A 23181-nucleotide genomic window follows, 5' to 3' on the forward strand; every position below is an offset into this window, starting at 1 on the left:
AAAATATTTATTTAAAAAATAAATAAAATATTTATTTATTTGTTTATTTATTCATTCTTATGTGGTGCTGAGGATCGAATCCAGGGCCTCGCACATGCTAGGCAAGCGCTCTTCCACTGAGCCCCAGCCCCATAAACTAACTTTTGTACATGCACTTCACCATGGTTCACTACTGCTCTGCTTCAACACTGTATGCAGCACACACTCAAAACACACCTATTGTTCCCTCTATCTCAGGGCTGTGTGAAGGACGGGCCAGCGGCGGGGAAGCACTGCTGAGCACCTACCTGCACTGAGGAGCACGTTGCGGGCTGTCGGATGCCAGGCCACGATGCCAACTCTCTTCGAGTGGCCTTCTAAAATCACCACAGGTTCAGTCAGGGAGAGGGTAAGTCCATTTTCCGGGATCTGCCATACCTGTTGGAAAAGGAAGGAAGATGATCCATATGAAATTCATCACCTGTTATTATCATGTTTACTGTGACAATCTGATTTGAAGACTTGCTGTCTAGCTGGAGCACTCGATGACATCTGGGTGAAAGGCCTTTCACATTTTGTCGTGAAATGACTGTGTACAGTTATTTAAAAAATGTAGTATGACATGTGAGATCAGAATATAAGTCCTATAAAACATTACCGCTCCTCTTTTATATAATATTAGATGGGATTTAAAAAAAATTTTAAGTTCTAACTCTCCAGTTAGAAACGTGTAAAAAAATTTGAAATGAAATAGAAAATGGTTGAAGCATTCATAAAAGCATGGCAAGGATGAATAAAAACCCCCTACGTCTGTGCTTCTGAGGTAATGGTGCAGTTTTTAAAACATATTTTCTATAATTTTCTATTGGGAAAATGAAATAATTTATAACATATTCTACAGAAAGCAAATCTAGCCAAATAAAAAGAAAACTGGAATTCATCAAAATTAAAAATCTGTTTCAAAAGATAAAGGAAGTGAAAAGACCACCCACAGAATAGGAGAAAATAATTTGCAAATCATATAGCTGATAAGAGGCTTGTATCTAGAGTATAATAAGAACTCTTAAAACTTAACATAAAGACAAATAGTACAATTTAAAAATGGGCAAGGACCAAAAAGCCTCAAAATGTTTAATGTTTGAGGTTTCTAAAACTAATAAAAAATACTGAATTTTGAGGCAATGAGCCTCCATAATGAACATCAATTATTTAAAACTGCAAATGCTGTTATTAAATACTTCTTAGGAAAAAAATGGGCCAGGAAACCAAATAGACATTTTAAAGTATAAGGGTCCAAAGGCGCGTGAAAAGATGTTTGACATTATTAGCCACAGCGCAGTGCAAATCAAAGCCTCAGATATCACTTCACATGTACTCCCTAAGATGGCTAGAATAAAAAAGAGACATAACAAGTGTTAGCAAAAATGCAGAGAAACCAAAGCCTTCCTACACTGTTGGTGGAAATGTTAGATGGCACAGACGCTTTGGGAAACAATCTGACAGTCCCTTGAATGATACACACGGAGTTATCCCCTGCCCCCTCCCTTTCCTTCCTACCCCACTTCCCTATCTAGAATTCATCTAATCCTTCCATGCTCTCCCTCCCTACCACCTGCCCTTTTTATTTTTCATTTTGAGACAAGTTCTCACTGAGTTGCTTAGTGCCTTGCTAAGTTGAGGCTGGCCTCAACTTGCCATCTTCCTGTCGCCTGAGTCCCACTGAGGCCCTGTAATTCTACTCCCACACACTACTATTCATAATAGCCAAAAAGTAGAAACATCCCAAGTGTCCATCCACTGCTAAATGGCCAAACAAAATGTGAGATACATACAATGGAAAAACCAATTGGCCACAAATAAGAATAAGGCTCTGATAAATGCTACAACATGCATGAACCTGGAAAACATGCTAAGTGGAAGAATTCAGACAGAAGGTCACATATGGTAACATTTCAGTATGCAAAATGTCTGGAAGAGCAAATCAGAAAGAGACAGGAAATAGATCAGTGGTGGCTTTGTGCTGGGGAAGGCGAATGAGAGGTGATAACTGAAGATATAGGGCTTCTTTTTGAAAATATTCTAAAATTGTGGTGATGGTTGTATTTCCTAAAAATCATATATACAGTGGAAGACCACTTTAGGAAATTCATTGAATCGTACACTAAACTGGTGAGTTCTGCGTAAATAAGTAAGGCCGTTGTTGTTGCTGTTTTCGTCCTCCTGACTGGTGAAGACACACAGAAGATCCCCACATCTCACCTAGTGATGTGCCCAGGCAGCAGGGGGAGAAGGTAACAGGGAAAGTATCAAAGTGGAAGGAATAAGAGACTTTAACAATGGAGCACTGTGGTTTTAAAGGTTAAGAAGTGGAAATATCCTCTAAGATGGGAAGGACCTAGTTATAAGTGAGTTGATAGCATTGAAAATTCTTGAAGAACAGATTAAATTAAATATTTAAGTTTGTGAAAAGGCTGAAGTTTAAAATAATTATCTTCTTATATATGAAGATTAAAATAAGTAATTCCTAAAAAAGATTTTAAGGAACTAGTTCATGAAAAACTTAGAACCTGCCAGTGAGAATCATACTCAACAGTGGAACAACTGAGAAACATAATTTCCCCTTGTTGGGATTTTTAAGAATGAGGTGAAAAACTGTTAGTTTTCCATTGCTTAGTAGAGTGCAGATGTGGATTAGATGAATGTTTAAGGTTCAACTCTTTTCTGTTGTCCTGCAAAAGATGAGAACAAAGTTCGCCATCCCGAAGGGTGGGAAAAGATTCTAAGTTGAGTGATTCATTCATTATTATAGCTAAATTCTACTCAGGCTAAAATATAATCTCTTACGAAAATCATTGCAAAATAAACCTGCCTTCTGAGGGCCCAATCCTAAATGTCACCTGATTGCTCCAGAACCCCCATCATTCAAATTTTACAGATGGCAGGTGTGAACAAACACAGAAAGCAAAAGCACAACCTACATCTCCCCCACCCAGACCCCAGCCTTTCCTGCTGGGCAGACTTTAAACTATGCCCCTCTCACTCCTGGGAGACTGTGGGCGACTAACTGCTTCCCCTTCAGCATGACATTTGCTTTCATCCTGATTTTTTTTTTCTTTTAACCAGGGGTGCTCAACCACTGAGCCACATCCCAAGTCCTTTTTGTATTTTATTAGACACTGGGCTCACTGAGTTGCTTAGGTCCTTGCTAAGTTTCGAAGGCTGTCTTTTAACTTTCGATCCTCCTGTCTCAGCCTCCGGAGCCAGTGGGACTCAGGGCATGCACCACCATGTCCAGCCTGACATGTTACTTTTATTCAAAGGTTTTATGAATAACCAAAGAGCTCAGAATTAAATTTGGCTACTCAAATTTTTGAATAAAATTTTGAACAGAACCAATAGAAAACAATGGCTATTGATCTAATCAAAGCATAAAGTCAGCAGAGAAATAATTAGTAATTCAACAGGAAATGCATTTTTAAAGTCCAATTTGAAAGAGTGGTAATACCACCAACCACCTGCAGATGGCAGCCTAACCATGGACTGCTAGGAGTCTTTCAAAGACTGCAAAACCTCCTCTGCCCAGCTCTGACCATGAACTATGTTAAGTACTGCGTTTTCTAACTCCCTAATGAGGGCTGAAGTGATAGGAGATTTGGTTACCAGCATTTCTATCCTTAAATATGAGGGCAGAAACAGAGATCCTAACAGGGCTTTCTTTATCTTTTCCTTTCTCTAGTTTCTCCTTTATCCACCTCTTGCTTGAACTGAGGAAATTTTGATGAAGCAAAACACATGAATTTTTAAATGAAGAAACAGTGTTCTTTTATTAACTCACTTTCAGTCAATTTAATGGTCCCTCCTGGATTTCTGCATTTAATACAGGCAATAACCCACTGTACTACCTTGACTACATGTTCATGCAACACAGCTACTGAGGAGCCACTACAATGCAGGTCTGGTCCCAGGTGACTGAATATGGGCCCTACTTTAAGGGGAGTTAATGATCTAGCAGAAAACAGAAGGGTTTCATTGGACTGAAAAGTAAAGACAGCAAATACAAATGGTGTGACATAAAAGCTAGAGGACAGGGCTGGGGATGTGGCTCAAGCGGTAGCACGCTCGCCTGGCATGCGTGCGGCCCAGGTTCGATCCTCAGCACCACATACAAACAAAGATGTTGTGTCCACCGAAAACTAAAAAATAAATATTAAAAAATTCTTTCTCTCCTCCCTCTCTCTCTCTCTCTCTTTAAAAAAAAAAAAAAAAAAAGATAATTTAAAAAAAAGCTAGAGGACAGGCTCTGGAGCTGGGTGAGCCCTCGTTTAGGCACCGACCAGGACTAGGCGAACAACACAATTGTAACATCAGTCCCTGCACCTGCTAGGGCTGCTGTGGGGATTAAATGGCCAATAAAGCCTTTGGAACAGAGCCCAGTGCCCCAGTAATGCTTCCCAAATGGAGGAGAGCATAGAGCACTAGCTAAGATGGGCTCAAGCCAAACTGACAGTGAGAATCCATTCTGCCACATTCCAGGGTTGTGACCTTGGCGACACTCACCTAACCTTTCTTGCTTTGTTTCCTCATCTATAGAAAATGGGATAATAATGAACTTGGCCCTCAGTGAGGTGGTTGAAGGACTAAGTTGGTAATGTGTATTTAACACATGGAGAATAATGCCCAGCCTAAGGCAGACACCCAGGAAGCCCTAGCTATTGTCATTCCTGTATTAGTCACCAGGAGACCGTACAGTGCAACCAAATCGTGCCGCCTTTTGCATTAAGCTGAGTGCTGAATGAAAATGCAAGTGTCACCAGTTAATTTCTTGCTAACCAAGCCTGGTCTACCCAGGGAGGTTCTCTGAGGAGACGACCCCTAAGAATGGAAAGGAGTTAAATAAAAGGAAATGAAAACAGGAAATCAAGTACCCAATTTCAAAATAAAACAGCACAGATGCATAAAACAATTTTCTAAAAAGTGTGTGCAGCATCTGAACAATGTCTCAAAAGAGACTGGCTGAGGGACGGCAGGGAAGAGGCATTGGGTCAAAAGGTAATGCCACAGGCACAGGAACTGACAGCAGGAGGAGGAAGTGACTCGGACACTCTGGGAAACAAAATGGAAAGACAACAGAACCCTGGGGTCTGCTGGTAAATGCTGCTCTCTACCGGAGACTGTGGGAAGGAGCTCTGAGCCTGTCCACACTGGGCACTGACATCCCCTGGCTGAGGCCACAAGCCCTACTCACAGGCCAGCTGTAACGTGGCTCTCTAATCTTTTTAGGGTGGCCTGCTCCTTCCTGGTAATGGCCTACCAATTTAGACTGAAGGTCTGGCCTCCCGCAGCTCAGAGACAACAAAGATCAGAAATGACACTGGGTATAAGTTCAGTCTTTTCATAGGACACTGGCCTGGGTGTCAGAAGACCCCAGCTTCTATCAGACTGAGACACTGATTGGCCATGTTAGCATTAAAAGGGATTTCACTTCTGGGAGCCTCAATCTCCTTATTTGATACTGGGGACTGCACCAGCTGTGTTTACGGAAGAGTTACTGGAGGGTCAAACGAGCTAAACATTTAGTGTAACACTAGCCTAATGGAAAATACCACTAATAAGAAGGAGCACAGGCTTCGAAGCTAGAAAGATCAGGTTCTGGATATGTCCCTTCTCAGCTGCATGACCTTTGATAGAACTGCCATGTTCTGGGCCTGTGTTTCCTAAGTTATAAAACATCTCATATTCCTGCCTTAACTGTCCAATACAATGATTCAATACCATTATGCACATAAAACCTGAACACCACCTAGCAAAAGAAGAGTCTACTTTATGTTCTGATCAGTCTTCATGTGGTTGTTGTGTCCACTATGACCCCATATATATTTTTAGGTTTGAACATCAAGATTTCTTGGAACAAGTATTGTTTTCCAATTAATTCAACACTGTACGCAACTAATGCTAATTTACATTCAAGATATCATACATGTGAAGGCTCTAGTTAAGCATAAGACAATTAGCACAGTGGGGACAGATCTGATCTCTGTCACCCACAGGCTTTTTTCCGCTCCCTGGCTATAGAATGGGACTCTAAAACCAATCAGCTTTCTCAACACCATGCTGTGAGTAAGAAAGAAAACAGATGCCCAGAGTGGGCATCTCAGCCTAGAGGGAGTGACAATGACTACCCCTCCCACTTCAAAAATAAATAATGTGGGGGCTGGGGATGTGGCTCAAGAGGTAGCGCGCTCGCCTGGCATGCGTGCGGCCCGGGTTCGATCCTCAGCACCACATACCAACAAAGATGTTGTGTCCGCCAATAACTAATAAATAAATAAATATTAAAAAAAAAAATAAAAAAATAAATAAATAATGCTGTGTGTTTCTGGAATTTTCTAGTTGGACAACACATTACTATGACAATATTTTATTTTGTTTTGGAAAAAAAATATATATATATATACACATAATCAATCTCAAGGGTTTCCAGATGAAAAAGTGAATCAATCATTGAAAACCCATCTAGATTCTGGGGGAAATACACTGCAGGCACATGTTGGGAACGACTGTGTCACTGGCATCATTTTCACACGTGAAACTCTGCACATGGCAAAAGGACAGCTCAGAACAGATCCAGCCAGAAAGAGGAGGAACATTAAGAAACTTGGGCTTTTCTCAAGTAGTAAAGTACAATTAGTTTAATGGTTTTATTTTTCAAACATAGCTCAAATTTAAAGCACACACAAAACATTTCCAGACACTACTTTCCTATTTTAATTACCCATCAGGGACTTGCTACTGGGCTGAGCACTATAGTCACTGCCATAAGGAGGGTCATTCCATCAAAGGGCCCTATTTTTTTTCAAAGTTAAGGGAAAATAAAGAAGACATAACCTTAAGAGACAGGAAGAGGCACACAGACTTGGTAGCAGCAGCAGAGCAGCACAAGCCCTGACAGAAAACACTGGCCCAGCAGCCTTATGGGGCCATGTGGAGGGCATGGAACACTTCCTGATGGACTCACAGCATGGACGTCAACACCGGATTTGGGGAAACAAACAACTGAGTGCTGGGTTCTAATCTTCCAAGGCTGTAACTTCTACAGGTAAATGGCCCAGATGCAATCTGCACAAAATGGAACTATTAGAAAGCCCTGACCAATTGACAGCATAGCATTTATGTGGGTGATATACAACAGAAGCAAAAACAAGACAGGGAGTTTATTTTTGTCGATTCTGTAACAGAATAAGAAAAACTTGGAAGAAAGGGAAAAGTGTCCATTTAAATTTAATAATTTGGGACCCTTCAGGACATGGAGAGACAGTTCAAACTCATGGCTTGTAAAGATCTTTCCATCTCCCAGATTCTGAAAGAAACAATCATGCAACCCTGTTGTCTGAATCTGTCACTTTATGCATTTATGTTTGATTATTACCCTGGAGATAATCAACAATATTGACTAAACAAAACTTAGCGGCTCTTTGTATTTCTAAAAGTACTGTCATTTTCTTGGAGCTAAAATTTCTCCCATTAAAATACTTAGAGGCTAAAATCTCAAAAGCTCCATGCGAAGACATTGTCAAAGAAAAAGAATTCATAATCCAAAAATTTGAATAACTTAGGAGCAAAGTGTGGCTTCTGGCCAGGAACAGCGGCACACACCTATAATCCCAGCTACTCAGGAGGCTAATACAAGGAGGGTCACAAATTTGAGGTCAGCCTCAGCATCTTGGCAAGAGTCTGTCTTAAAAAAAAAAAAAGTACATAAATACTAAACTGTGTCAATATAATTAGTTTGCTTTGAGGGAAAATTGCTTTGAGGCTACTTAAAGAAGCCATCTTTAAAAGACACCAAATTTGTGTTAAAGGCGATCTTGCTGCCATGAATCCACTATAGGTACACATTAAAACTCATTATTTAAAAAAAAATCATTATTCATTTATAGCTTCCTTTTGATCTTAAATAGGCATTATTACTATATCTCCATTTTACACATAAGGCATCTGGGGCTGAGTGTTTAAGCAACCTGCCTGAGCCCAGAACTCCTAGTGTGTGGCTCTTCTTGGTACCCTTCATCAACTGGAATAAGACTGTGTTACACTATCTACCATTCTGTAGCTTGTGAACTACTATCAACAGCCTACACTTAAGAAACTCCTGAGAGTTTTTCTATTTAAAAAAAAAAAAAAAAAGGTGTCATAGGAAACCATTTGATCTATTGTACAGTGTTCTTTTACCTGTAGGAGAGCAAAGTGGAAAATTAGGTATTAAGAAACAGGTAGAGGGCTGGGGATGTGGCTCAAGCGGTAGCGCGCTCGCCTTGCATGCGTGCGACCCTGGTTCGATCCTCAGCACCACATACCAACAAAGATGTTGTGTCCGCCGAGAACCAAAAAAAAAAAAAAAAAAAAAAAAATAAAATAAATAAATAAATATTAAAAAATTCTCTCTCTCTCTCTCTTTAAAAAAAAAAAAAAGAAAGAAAGAAATAGGTAGAACAGGAGATCAAACATTTTTTTAAAATTTCATTTCAGTTGATCAGTTTTAAAGGCTTCAATTACCCTAATAACTACATATGATTTGTGAGTCATTAGTCATTAAAGAATGCTGTAAATTATCAGTTCCATATTAAAGGGTTTTAAATTTTTTGGAAGATTTATCCCAAAGCATTTTTTAATGTATAGAATGTTCACTCCAGAAACACCGGATGAAGGGGCAACATGAGAGGATTCTGGGAAGACGCTGGTCTCAATGGCAGTAGGATTTTCAGATTTTCCAAGTCTCTCCATGAAAACACAGAACAGATACCAAAATTTGGTGCAGACCCAAAACACAAGTGTGTAGAGGCAAATCGCCAACAGCCATGTGATCTGCCTGCTATCAGCCTTGGGTGTGCAGAGGGACCATCAGTGGGGCACTGGAAACTGGGAGGGGTCTTGTCCTTTCCAACAGCAGTGACCACAGGAGCCCTCAATAAAAAAGTCTGAAGGATACTCTAGACCCAGGATTCCTGAAACTGACCAGATGTCCTTCCAGGACAAACACCACGTACACTAAGGAGAAGCCCAGGGAAAGGATCAAATTAGAGCAGGCAGCATTCACAGGAGCAAAAGAAATGAGAAAGGCCAAAGAAAAACAAGCCAGAAAAACCTTAGAAAATCAAGCTGCCATGTTTGTGAACACTATCTGAAGATATGCTGTGAAGTTAGGACAACTATCTCAGCCAAGTCGGAAAAGGTTGGGAAAGTTCACACAAAGATAAATTCTTAAAATCATACAAAAATAAGAAGAAAAAATAAAACTGAACCACAAAATGACTTTTAAAGAATTAAGGACAGGATAACATCCTTGCAGATAATAAAAGCATGCTAAACAAACACGTTCAATAAAAAGAGATAACTATGATACTATTTCAAAATGAGATAAAACACATGAAGAAAACAATTTAAGACATGAAAAATTAATCAGAACTTAAAACTCAACAAATCAAGAAAAAATTAGGAATTAAAGTAAAATCACTTTTAGAAATGAAGATTAGCCAAGAAAGAACATGAGAACAAACACACCTAACAGATAATGAACCTTAAAGAAATAAAAAGTAGCCCTCTCCCCTGGCTGTCCAAGATGCTGAAAGGGAAGAAGGCCAAGGGGAAGAAGGTGGCCCTGCCTGGGGTTGGGGGGCGGGGGGTTTGAAGAAGCAGGCCAAGAAGGTGGCAAATCCCCTGCTTGAGCAAAGGTCTATGAATTCTGCACTGGATAAGACATCAGCCCAAAAGGGACCTTGGCATTTTGAAAACTGTCCCTACTATATCTGGCTGCAGTGGCAAAGGACTATTCTCCCATCAACAATTGAAAGTGCCTCTTGTGACTCACCAGTTCACCCAGGTCTTAGTCTGCCTAAAAGTTACCCAGTGCTTAAGGTAGCCCTCAGCTGCGGATGAGAGACAAAGTAAGAGAAGAAACAGAGACCTGGCCCGGGCTAGGACTATGTAAGCAATGTGGCTTTTTGAGCTCGTTACCTGACATTTGTTGAGAAGAAAGCTGCCTGCAAAAAGGACCACCTGTCCTTGAGGATTCATAGTGTCACTCTCCTTGGTGGAGAGCAAGGCTCAGCTAGTAGTGCCTATACACAATGTGGGTCCCATTGAACTGGTTATCTTCCTGCCCACCCTATGTCATAAGAAGGGTATCTCCCAACTACACCATCAAGAGGAAGGCCTCACAGGTACCTGCGATCTTCACTAAGGCCTGGGCCATTGTTGCCTTCATGCAAGTCAATTTGGAAGAAAAAGGAGCACTGGCTAAGCCTGTGGAAATTATTAGGACCAATTACATGGAAGACTTGAGGTCCATCATCACTGGGGCAGGGGTGGGGCGAGGGATGTTCCTGATCCAAACTTTGCTAGGAAAGGCAAAGGCTACAGAACTTGCCACCAACCTGGGGTAAATGAACACAACATAAAAATAACGTTCTCCAGAAAATAAAAGATAAAAATAAAAAATTAACTAAATAAGTAACCCCCACAAAAGTCTAAAAGAAGTGAAGAAAAAAAAATTTAGAGAGAAATTGACAAATCCATGAGTCCAAATGAAGAATATTTAAGAAAAAAAAAAAAAACACACACACACACAAAACCACAACACTAATTGGTCACCTTCTGAGAATGACAGAACAAATTGTTATCTTAAAAACTAGGTAAATTAAAGGAGATAATCAAGCATTTCTCTTACCAGTTAAAAACTAAAAATAAAATGAAAAAATTGAATATCACTATTTTGTGACCCCCCTGATGGATTACTGCATCAAACACCAACAGCCATACAAATCAAAAAGAATGAAAACTACACATCATGTGCTTCCTGGTGGAAGAACCTAACACTAACCCAAGAGACTGAATGTGCATCTGACCACACTTCAGGATCCAGCTGTCAAACTGCAGGAAATTCAGACAGAAGAATATGGTGTGAGATACCATGCAATCTGCAAAATCCAGACAGCTGAACAGCATGGGTCAAAGGTCAGAGTTCTTCCCTACAATATGCCGTAAGGAAAAGGGTGGAGGAGGAACCTATAGATTAAGATAAAGACTTAAGACTACATATCAAGTTTTTTAAACTGGCAAGACTAATTTACAGTGCTTTGGCATCAGTTCTAAATGATGTTCTTTTCCCTTAGCAAAATACAGCTGAAGCCATTAAAATGATGAGCTTAAGCAAGGCATATCAAACAGAAAAATTCTTTTTAACAGCAGCATATTTCTTTAATATCCTTTAGCTGCCAAAATTATATCACAGGAGGAATCATCCTCAGCCAAAAGCCCACAAGGAAAAGGGGGCAGATGTTTAAAAAACAGTTCAGGAATTGATTTGTTTATGCAAAATAATTTTAATTAATGAAGCATTCCAAACAATGTTTCAGTCTACAAATAACAGGAAAACATAGTAGTGTGGCTCTTTGAGCTCGTCACCTGACACTTATTGATACCCCTTACAAATTAGCGATTGAGCTTCATTTATGTCAAGGGCAGCCGTGCTCCCTCTCATACTTACGTCTAAACTTTTCAACATATTTTGGGTATTGAAAACTGATCCAAGCCTATCATCATATTTAATCAAGAACAGGAAGGTTTTCGTTAAACAGTACCCTTGAGACAGGGATAGAGGTACACGCCCACAGTCCCAGCTATTGGGGGGACTCAGGAAAAAGGACTGCTTGACCCCAGAAGTTCTGGGCCAGCCTAGACAACACAGTAAGAACCTGCCTCAACAAAACAAAATCCCCAAGTCTGGCTTCATATATAACCTAGTTTGGGAATCTAAATGAAGGAATGTAAATACCTTTTAAGGTTTTTTTTTTTTTCCTATTTGTGTATCTTCATGAAAAAGACTATTTAAAGCGGGTCCACCGCACAGAAAACACCTTCCTTCTGACATCAGCTTGGAAAAAGCACTTACTAAAATTCTTACTATCTCTCAATACCTGTTACATATCCCATTTTATCTGCATAACCTTGGCATCTTACTGCACTGTAACCCACAAGTTTGTGCAAGCAAGTTTTTTTTTGGGGGGGGGGGCGGGGGCGGGCGGTGTCATAGAGTCAAAAGGCATTAACAGAATCTTTTTTTTTAAGAGAGAAAGAGAGAGAATTTTTTAATATTTATTTTTTAGTTTTCGGCAGACACAACACCTTTGTTTGTATGTGGTGCTGAGGATCGAACCCGGGCCGAACGCATGCCAGGCGAGTGCGATACTGCTTGAGCCACATCCCCAGCCCAGCATTCACAGAATCTTTAAAAAATCATTTTACTGGGGCTGAGGTTGTGGCTCAGTGGCAGAGCACTTGCCTAGCATTCAATCCTCAGTACCACATACAAATAAATAAAAAATAAAGGTACATCAACAACTAAAAAATATATTTGAAAAAGTTATTTTACTGTTCACAAAATTTTCCTGTAGTCAGATGTCAACTGTCAGTAATCTTGTATACATATACATTCAAACACACACACACACACACACACACACACACACACCAAAAAATAATTAAATAAATAAATAGAATACAATCTGTTGATGTAAGGGCCTGTAAAAGGCTTATCTGTAGTTAAGTTTTAATGTAGCTAAATCCTTGTATAATCCAATGGACAGTCAAAACTGCTATGATTTTCTGTCTACACACACACACACACACACACACACACTTTTGAATGTAATGGTCAAACACCACACTGGGAGCTTACCATAACCGTGCAGTCCTCTGAACCACTGGCAATGACCTGATCGTTGTGCGGGCACCAATCTATATCCAGCACTGGTCCTGTGTGACCACACACAGTAGGGTAGGATTTGTCAATTCGACCAGTCTGAAAGAAGAGAAAAACAAACCTTTTGTATAACATCAATACCACAGAGCTTTTATGTTTTCTCAGGCCTATTTCTTCTTTATTATTTCTACCCAAAACTCTCGTCTGCTTACTTCTGAGGACATTCACATGCATCAATGCCAACTAGTGAGATGGGTTAGCTTTCACTTGTAGTAACAGCTACTACCAAGTACATTCATCAAATTACAAGAATTAAAATTTCTAGAAACAAAAAGATTTTATATTTTGTATCCAAAAAATGATTTTATTTGCACTCATAAACATAACACAGAGAATTTATAAGTCTTTTTTGCCAAAATATAATTCTAGAACAGCCACACTGTAAATTATAGATGTTTCTACTGGAGGGGGGAAAAAAACCCCTTGGTATTACTTAAAATGTGAAATATAACTCTTAATATAAAAGGATAATATCTTTGAATATACAAATTAACAATTCTAGAATTGATTGGCATCATTAAAGTAAAACGTTTTTTGAACCTTTAGCTGATTTTGTGTGTGTGTGTGTGTGTGTGTGTGTGTGTGTGTATTCTGTTTAGTAGAACTAGGGACTGAACCTAGGACTTTGTACATGTTAAGAAAGCACTTTTCAATTAAGCTAGATTCCTAGCCCTTTTATTTTATTTTGAGGCAGGATCTTGCTAAGTTACCCAGACTGGACTTGAATTTATAATCCTCCTGCCTCAACCTCCCAGATAACAGGTATTCTAGATGTGTGCAACCACACCCAGCTTAAAGGGCATATATTTTAACGTCTCCATCTCTGTCTCCAATAGAAATACCAACCAGACAGTCTAACTAGATCTCACCCATTTTCCAGTTCCATGTCTCGTTAAGAATATTTAATGTTGGTTGTAGTCACCACTATTTTCTCATTTTACACATTTGAATCTAACAAGCCAACCAGTCTTATTAGACCAATTTGGTGTCTACCAAGACAACTGCTATTATGACAGGTGTAGAAAAGCTCTATCTATTTTTCAACAGGTTAGCACCATGCCATGCTGGGGCTGGATGGGCTCTAAGAGCAGGTGCACAGAAGGAATGGCTGCACTGTGTAACTGAACCCATTTGCTGTTGCTGCTCTCTTGTTATAGCAAACTATCAACACTGGGGCAGGCTTCTTGACGAATTTTCAAGCTCAGTAAACTCTATGACTTCTTCAACTTAACTCAACTGTGGAAATTTCCAGAGAAGCAATGTGCTAAAGTGCCGAACCACATGCTCTGGAGTGAGACAGACATGGTTTCAAATCCAGGCTCTACAGCTTAAATAGTGGCTGACCTTAAGCAAGTCAAATAATCTCTCTTGGTTCCAGTTCATCAACTGTAAAACAGATACTTAACTCCCAGGATTATGGTGAGGATTAAATGAGAGAACATGTTTAGGTAAATGATAGCTCAGTGTTACAATTATCAGTGTAAAATATGTAAAAAATTTAATTATAGTACCTGGACTATAATAAAAACTCAATAAAAAACTGTCACTGATTATTAGCTCTTCTAGCACAGTATTTATATTACTTCATCATAAGAATTAATGAATGTGTATTATTTATGAACTTTTATGGGCCAGATACTGTGCTGAGTTCTGGAGGTACAGAGCTGAACAGGGAAGCCCTGTCCTAGCTGAGCATGGAGTCCAACTGGAAAGAGACATTTAAATCGCCAGTTACAGTGCAGCACAAGACCTGGTCCATGCAGACAGACCTAGGGAAAAAGAAACACAGGATATTCAACTAGGCTTGTGGGAGGGAGTGGTGTCACAGTCTCTGGAAGGTTTTCAGCTGAGAAGGGCAATTTCTAAGCTGAGACTTAAAGATGGCCCTCTCCACAGACCTAAGGCCTAGGTTTCTTCACCTCTTCCTCCTTTCCCTTGCAAAACTCACTGAACTCAGGGGCTTGGGATGTAGCTCAGGGGCAGAGCACCTGTCTAGCATACTCAGTCCCCAACCAGCATCAATACCACCACCAGAAAAAGAGGAAATATCAATGAACATCATATTATATAAAACCCAAGTGTTGGGGGCTGGGATTGTGGCTCAGTAATAGAGTGCTCGCCTAGCTAGTGTGAGGCCTGGGGTTCTATCCTCAGCACCACATAATATTAAAATAAAGATATTGTGTTCAACTACAACTAAAAAATAATTTTTTTTTTTTTAAACCCAAGTGTTATAAAACGGTCATTTGTAGGCAGCAAAGCAGAAAGAGCCGAGAACCAGCCTGCCCAGGCTAGGATCACATCTCCACTATTTCTAGCTGTGAGTTTTTGGCCAACTTACTCCAACTCTCAAGCTCAGTTTCTCAGCTGTAATACCAGTATGTTAATAATTCATTCTTTAAGAGTTGATGGGAAAACTGAATAAGACAATCAAGGTAAAGAATTTGCTACTATTCCACCACTTAAAGTGTTCAACAGATGCCATTCAAAATTTAACAAATACTGGAATTCACTCTACCACACTTTAGATCATGTCTTTCCTTAAAGCAATAGCAAATAAGCACCTAAGCTGGGTGGCTTTATCAGTTTCTCTTACTGCATAACCATAAAAACCATAGGAGATGGTTAGTTCACTTGCATCCTTAACAATGTTCCACGCTCAAGCTGGTGGCGGTGTGCATAGTGTTCATTCTAGTATATATAATGATTCTCTTAAGTACAGGAATCATCATTCGCTGAATGTGTGATATTTCATAATTTTAAACATTCTAGACAAGAAGGGCTGAGTGATGTCTGAATGACTGTGGACAAACTTCTGAAAGGTATGACAAAAACAAAGAAATAGAGAAGTATGTCGGAAATGCTAAGAAGTTCCCAAGTTCAAGAAAGTAAACCAGGAAAAAGGACTGGGATACTAAAACAACAGTGAGGGGGGAAAAACTGGTCAATATGGTAAACACAAGTAGAGAATTATGTAAAACAGCAGTGATAATGACAAAGTGCAGAACAACAAGAGTAAGTAAAGTAGAAAGGCATGTGTTCCCAGTCAACAGGTTTCAGGGCCCTTCTCTAAAGAAAAGCAGGAAAACTGACTAGTTGACATGACTGGAAGTCATACAACCATGTTAAAATTAAGGGCAAACACTAAAAGGAAAAAGAACATGTAACTTCCAAAATGTATGCAGGAGGAGGGGCGGGGGAGATGTCAGGAATAAAAGAAACTTTTTGATCCTACAAAGATGAAATAAAAGGAAAAAAGGAGAAACAAGCATGAACACTAGAAAGCACACAGTAAGATGATGGAAACAAAACCAACTCTAAATCATGATGTGGTAAATGCAAATAGGCTAAACTCACTAACTAAACCACAAGGGCTCTGAGATCAGATCAAATCCAGCTACAGGACACAGACACACTCAGCACTGGGGATGTGGTGGCACTTTGCCTAGCATGCTTAGCTGGGTTCCATCTCCAGCACACATTTTAAAAAATAATGACACTTGCTAGGCTTGGGGGTGCATGCCTGTAATCCCAGCAGCTTGGGAGACTGAGACAGGAGGATCGCAAGTTCAAAGCCAGCTTCAGCAACGAGGCGCTGAGCAACTCAGTGAGACCCTGTCTCTAAAAATAAAATACCAAAAAGGGCTGGGGATATGGCTCCATGACTAAGTGCCCCTGAGTTTTATTCCCGGTACCAAAAAATAATAATAATGACACCAACAAGTAACTAAAGGGAGGGAACACATAAAAAATCCACCAAGAGGCTAAATTAATAACAACATACACACAAAAAAAACACTAATATAATATGACCTTGTAGCCAATATTTTAAAATACACATTTTTTTTCCAAGCAAACATAAAACATTATCTTTTTTTAAGTGATCAATTATGAGACCACAAAGCAAATTTCAAAAAGTACCAAGGAGTCAGTATCATGGAAAGTATGTTTGGAGTACAATGTAAAACAATTATAAATTAATAGGAAGGTATTAACAAAAAATCTCCAATAGCTGGGCTCTGTGGCACACACCTGTCATCCCAGCAGCTCAGGAGGCTGAGGCAGGAGGATTCTGAGTTCAAAGCCAGCCTCAGCAACAGCAAGGCAACTCAGTGAGACCCTGTCTCTAAATAAAATACAAAACAGGGCTGGGGATGTGGCTCAGTGGTTGAATGCCCCTGAGTTCAATGCCTATTACCCACCCCTCAAAAATAAAGAAAAAAAAAGTCTCCAATACACTAGGAAAAAAATATAAATTCACTAGTTCACAGTTTAAAAAAAATTGTAACGGATAACAGAAAAAAGTTAAAACTGAATAATATGATATATCAAAATACATGGAATTCAGCTAACACAGATCCCCATAAAAGTTTTATAGTCCTTAATGCAAATTTTAGAAAAGATTGAAAATTAATGAACTAAGCATCTAACATGAGAAGTTAGAAAATGAACAGAGTACACTCAAAAAATGTAAAATTATAAAATAAATTGACAGGAGAGAAAATAAAAAAAGAACCAATTAAATTGAATAAATTAGGGGGGGGGGAAAGGAGCAAATACTAGGAACTTTAAAAGGGACAAAACTCAAATACATGGTAGAAGTATGAATAAGGAATAACATTTGATAAGAAATCTGAAAACTCTATGAAACAGGCTGAGGAAGGAGAATTGCAAGTTCAAAGCCAGCCTCAGCAACTTACCAAGACTGTCTTTAAATAAAAGATTAAAAAATGTGAGTCAGTGGTTAAGCACCCCTAGGTTAAATTCCAATGCCAAAAATAAATAAAACCTCCATGAGACAATCAGGAAAATGTAACTTACTTAAGATTAAAAACCTTGAATATCCTAAAAGAATGAGAGATGTAACTCCACCCATCACCTACCCTCATCAATCAATCACCAAATACCAGAACCAAAATAGGCCCAGGTGGTTTTATAAGAGAGATCATCTCAAACTTTTCCAGGGAACAGAAAAAGGAATTCCACTGAACTCATTACATAAGGTCTGTGTCACAAAGGCTAAAGAAAAAAACAGAAAACCAAATTCAGCAATGTGAGTTTTTCTCAAAAAAATAAGCAAATTAGCAATAAGCAATGTGAAAAGACTAGTTACAAACCAGGATAAGATATACGCAGTACATATACCCAACAAATGAACAGTCAATCTTAACAAAGAATGGCCAGATATGAGCCAAAAACTCACAGGGAAGAAACCCAAAAACAGATATAAGAAAAGAGATCTGATCTTTCTTGTAATTAGGGAGCTGCAAATTAAAATAATGAAGTAGTATTTTACATGTATAAAATGTGGCAAAAATGTAAAAGTCTAAATGTGAGTGCTAGGGCTGGGGATGTGGCTCAAGCGGTAGCGCGCTCGCCTGGCATGCGTGCAACCCGGGTTCGATCCTCAGCACCACATACCAACAAAGATGTTGTGTCCGCCGTCCGCCGAGAACTAAAAAATAAATAAAATTCTCTCTCTCTCTCTCTCTCTCTCTCTCTCTCTCTCTCTCTCTCTCTCTCTCCTCTCTCACTCTCTCTTTAAAAAAAATAAAATAAAATAAATGTGAGTGCTAGCAAAAATGTCAGGAAAAAGAGACTCTCATACCCATTCACAGGACAGTGTGCAGTTAACAATGTATTTGGCAAATGATGTGGCAACAGGCAGAAGTGACAAGCAGCCCAGCAATACCACTGCTAGGTGGCCTAGGTGAGAGAAATGTCCCCATGATTTCCACAAAAGTATTGTTGCAGGACTGTTGGAAACAGTGGCAAAAGAAGAAGCAATTTCACTGACTCTCAGTATGGGAATAAATGCTTAAAGTTTCACACAAGGAAATAAATGTCACATGTAATAATACAAAAATATGGACATATTTGAGGAAATTACTACCTCTGGAGAAGAATGAAGGCCTCCCCACAAAAATCAGAAGAAACAAACATGGTGAAAAATTAACATCTGTTTAATTAATCTTTGGGGAAAGTAATTGAGTATCCTATTATTTTATTTAATATATTCCCTATTTTGAAAAAAATTAAAAATGTAATAAAGTGAGAATTATATCAATATATTGTTACTGATTTTACATTAAAGTATTTTTCCCCTTCTAAAGAAAAGGTTTTCCTACCTGAATTGTTTCATCTCAGAATCTCACATTCTTAAGCTCCCCCCAGCAAACCACATGTGGCAGCCTTAATGGAAAAGTATAGTACTGAATTTGAACATTTTTGTAGTGGGGGTAGGGGGCTTACTGGGATGTAACCCACGGGAGCTCTACCACGGACCTACACCCCCAGCCTCTTTTATTTTTTGAGCCAGGGTGTTACAAAAGCTGAGGGTCTCACTAAATTGCTGAGGATGGCCTCAAACATGTGATCCTCCTGCCTCAGCCTCCTGAGTTGCTGGGATGACAGGGGTACACCACCACACACAGCCTGAATATGAACTTGTAACAACAACAAATGATTTCCGTCCCCAAAATCTGGGCTAAGCAGAACTTTTGGTAATATAGAAAGCAATTCTGAGGGGAATCTGGAACTACTAATACTAGTTGTGCTTAATTATATAATACTATAAAGTTTCCTAAATGAATATTTCCCCCACAAATCAAAATTAAATAATCTTTTTTAAAAAATATTTTTTAGTTATAGATGAATGTAATATCTTTATTTTGTTTATTCATTTGTATGTGGTGCTGAGGATCGAACCCAGTGCCCCACATGTGTGAGGCAGGCACTCTGCCACTGAGCCACAGCCCCAGCCCAAATTAAACAATCTTAACTAAAAGTTAATAGGTATTCACCAGTAATCTTCAATCAAATGGAATATTTGAGAATAAAAAGCATTTCTGCCATTCCCGTCTCATGAAAGTACTAGGAGTACATTTTCTAGGAGTAATAGGAGAATCTAAAAGTCCATCTTTCTATCAAAACCAAACAATAACAATAACATTTTGAGAGTATTTACATTATATGCTAGGAACTATCTGGAGATCTTTATATCCATTTATGAATTAGGAATTATCCTCATTCTCTAAATAAAGAAACTGAGGCACAGAGAAGGTCAAGAAGCAGAGCTCTGAAACACCACCGCCATCCACGCCAGACTAGATAGGAGAAAACATTTCCAGGGGCTGGGGTTACAGTTCAGTGGTAGAGCACACACCTAGCATGGGCTCTGGGTTCGATCCTCAGCACCACATAACAATAAATAAATTAAAAGCATTGTGTCCAACTACAACTAAAAAAATATTTAAAAAAAAATTCCAGTATTCGATGGTTACGAAAAGGGCACAGAAGTAATGTCTATTGGCAGCTGGCCATTAGAAACACAGAGTTAATTTTAAAAAATGATATTCTGCAAACAGCTGCTTCCTCTGGTTGGGATGTCATCATAAATCCTTAAAACAAATAAAACAGAGAAAGTAGCATCATATTGTGGTACATGAGGAAGGAAATTCACTAAATATCTGATACTGATAAAAGAACAAAAGCAAAAAGAAAGTATGAAGGAAAATTACACTTCAAAAACACAATACATTTCTTCAAATGAGCATATATTATTAAAACTTCAGAACTGAGCATTTATAAACTACTAAGAACTCCCAAGTATGTGGAGACTAAAGGAGATAATCCTAATAATGAACTTACATGGTAAAGATGAGGAAACATCATTCTGAAAGACATCTTAGACCAGGATTTAATGAGAAAGCAATTCTCTTCAAGCCTTTGACACACACTCATTTATCACCAGTGAATAAAACAAGGAATCCATGTTTAATTTGCTAGACTGTGAAGGGCCATTCAGAAAGACATCTACCACATGTTGTGGTGAAAACACAGTTTACCTGTACCTCCTAGTAGCAAATTTAAATGACTACTGAGGCTGGAAGGATGAATTACAAAAGGTTAATGCCAGGTTTTGGATTTTTTTTTTTAACTAAAAAGGTGACTTATTTTTTAAAATCTCTCATCAATTTTCTAAAGGTATTATACAGAATAATTTCCTTTTACTAGCCAATCACCTACTATCTTATCTCATTAAGGATAAATCACTTCAGTTACATCATCTAGAACATTATCACTTTTGTAGCACAGAAATTGGTTTAGCTAAATATAATAGTCATTTAGTCTCCCAACTTTAAAAACTTTTTTTGATTGATTACTTATTAGTCCCAATCATTTGCCACAGGATGGCTTTTATTGTGCCTCTCTGGATAAAGTTCCAAGTGGTTAGGATTACCTGGCACTCAACACATAAAGTGGCAAAATGATCGACGTCAAGTTCCCAAAGGCTCTGGCTCGTGATCTTGCAGGACTCTGGTGAAACAGGTCAGGACACTGGCTTACAGTCATTAGTACCTGAAAGGTCCAGTGGCCTGCCCAAAGGCCAGCAACATGAGCCCAAGGAAAATTCAGCCTCTGAAGGATGTGTACAGCTGGCACAAGGGAGGGGGTCACGGCACAATTTCCTCGTGGCTGGCCTCAGCTGAGGGTGATGGCTTTGAACAGGTTATAGCCAGCAACTCTCATCATGGCAGAAAATGTCCTAGGCACCAGCACTGTCACTTGCTTGGGTTTTTGGGAAAAGTCCTTAAAAATTTCAAAGCAGCTCAAAAGACTCCTAGAAACTAATACTTCAATAAAACCCAAGAAATTATTCAACATTTCCCTCCAATGGATATTTGAGGATGGGAGATGAAAATAAAAACACATATAACAAACATCAGTAAATGTTCTAAAAGGAATATTTGTAGTTTAAATAACTGCAAAAACAAGTCTCACGCACAAAAAAAATTGAATGTAACTTTTTTTTTTTTTTTGGTACCAGGGATTAAACCCAGAGGCAATTAACCATTCAGCCACATCCCCAGACCCCCCCCCCTTTTTAAAAAATATTTTATTAGTGACAAGAGTCTTACTCAATTGCTTAGAGCCTTGATAAATTGCTGAGGCTTTGAACTGTAGTTGCTGGGATTACAGGTATACGCCACTGTGCCTAGCTTCAATGTAACTTTTTTTTAAATAGCTTTATTTATTTATTAATGCAGTGCTGAAGATCAAACCCAGTGCATCACACATGCAAGGGCAAGCACTCTACCACTGAGCCATAACCCCAGCCTTCAATGTAACTCTTAACAGATGACATTTCTAGTCATAAGGATATCGTCCTGTCAGTTTTAATGGAAAACCATCAAGTTTCTTTCCACTTACGTCTACTAGTGAATCTCATTTATGTGTCTCACACCTCAGGCCAAAAAGGAATCCATGTTTTAGAAGTGCATTCACTCTACATACTACTGTGCAATCAATTTCAAATGTATATGAACACACAGAAAAATTCTTACTATTGTTTCAATAAAGGAGTTCCACTCTCAGAGAGTTTTTAAGAGTTAATGGTGTTGTATCACAGATATAAATTTTTACCCTCCCAAGCCCTCAAAATTTAACTTTGGGATGCTTCCAGTATGTCCTATGTATTATACAAAAGATCATGCAGAACGACTATTTCTCAAGGTTAAAAGTGATTCTTCACCAGGTGTGTGGCGCATGCCTGTAATCCCACTGACTTTGGAGGCTGAGGCAGAAGGATCACAGTAAAAATAATAAAATAAAATAGGGCTGGAATGTAGCTCAGTGGTAGAGCACCCCTGGGATCGATTCCCAGACTGATACAAAAATAATAAATAAAATAAACCAACTGGTTCCTTCAAGAATGAAGACATGAAACCTTTTGTTAAAGTCATACATCACTTTACGTAGGAGGCTTACTCTTTCTTATAACTATGTTTGCACAAAGTTAATGAACTTACTGGCCATAAAAAGTGACACACATTTGAATCAATCAAATCATGCAATACCCTTAACACTCTCAAGATATTCCACACACAATTTCTTCCTCATTTACATTCTGCATCTCATGGTACAAACGCCACTCTGTCAAGGTATGGCCTCTTCTTGCTCTCTACCCTGTCTCTTTCATGACCCAGTCTCTATGCCTATTAACCTATTACACTGCCAAACACCTGAGGGCCAAAGAGCCTCCACCCCATCCTGGGGTGAAAGGCACCTTCCATTACTTGAGGAACAAAGGGAAGGTGAAATTTTCCAAACTGCTCACTCTGCTTTATAGCTGTCGAAGTTTTCATTTTAGGAAATAATGAGTTCAAAATTACTTGATAGGTCCAAATTTCAATAGCAACTCATTTCTAGCTTTGGGCCAATATACTGAGATTCTTGAATCCTCAGCTAGGAGAATGGGAAGTCAAACTCTGAGCTTGGAAGCAGAGGAAGTTTTCAGCCCAAACATAAGGGCTCCATTCACACTGTGCAAAGTTCAAAGGAGTCAGAAAAGGATATCTATTGAAGTGGGTTTTCCTCCCCCC

The 23181-nt window shown here is 39.0% G+C and overlaps 1 protein-coding gene across 3 annotated transcripts in view; it reads right to left on the bottom strand.

Moving 5' to 3' along the window:
- Coro1c (coronin 1C) overlaps positions 1-23181 on the bottom strand; it is an 83132-nt gene that overhangs the window by 13317 nt on the left and 46634 nt on the right. For all 3 annotated transcript variants that reach the window (XM_026409226.2, XM_026409227.2, XM_077795582.1), the window contains exons 3-4: positions 12713-12835; positions 288-417 (exon numbers count right to left, since the gene is read on the bottom strand). In XM_026409226.2, coding sequence (XP_026265011.1) covers positions 288-417; positions 12713-12835 — 253 coding nt within the window. The remainder of the gene's footprint in view (positions 1-287; positions 418-12712; positions 12836-23181) is intronic.

Source organism: Urocitellus parryii, chromosome 3, assembly GCF_045843805.1.
Source record: "Urocitellus parryii isolate mUroPar1 chromosome 3, mUroPar1.hap1, whole genome shotgun sequence".
Classification (NCBI taxonomy): domain Eukaryota; kingdom Metazoa; phylum Chordata; class Mammalia; order Rodentia; family Sciuridae; genus Urocitellus; species Urocitellus parryii.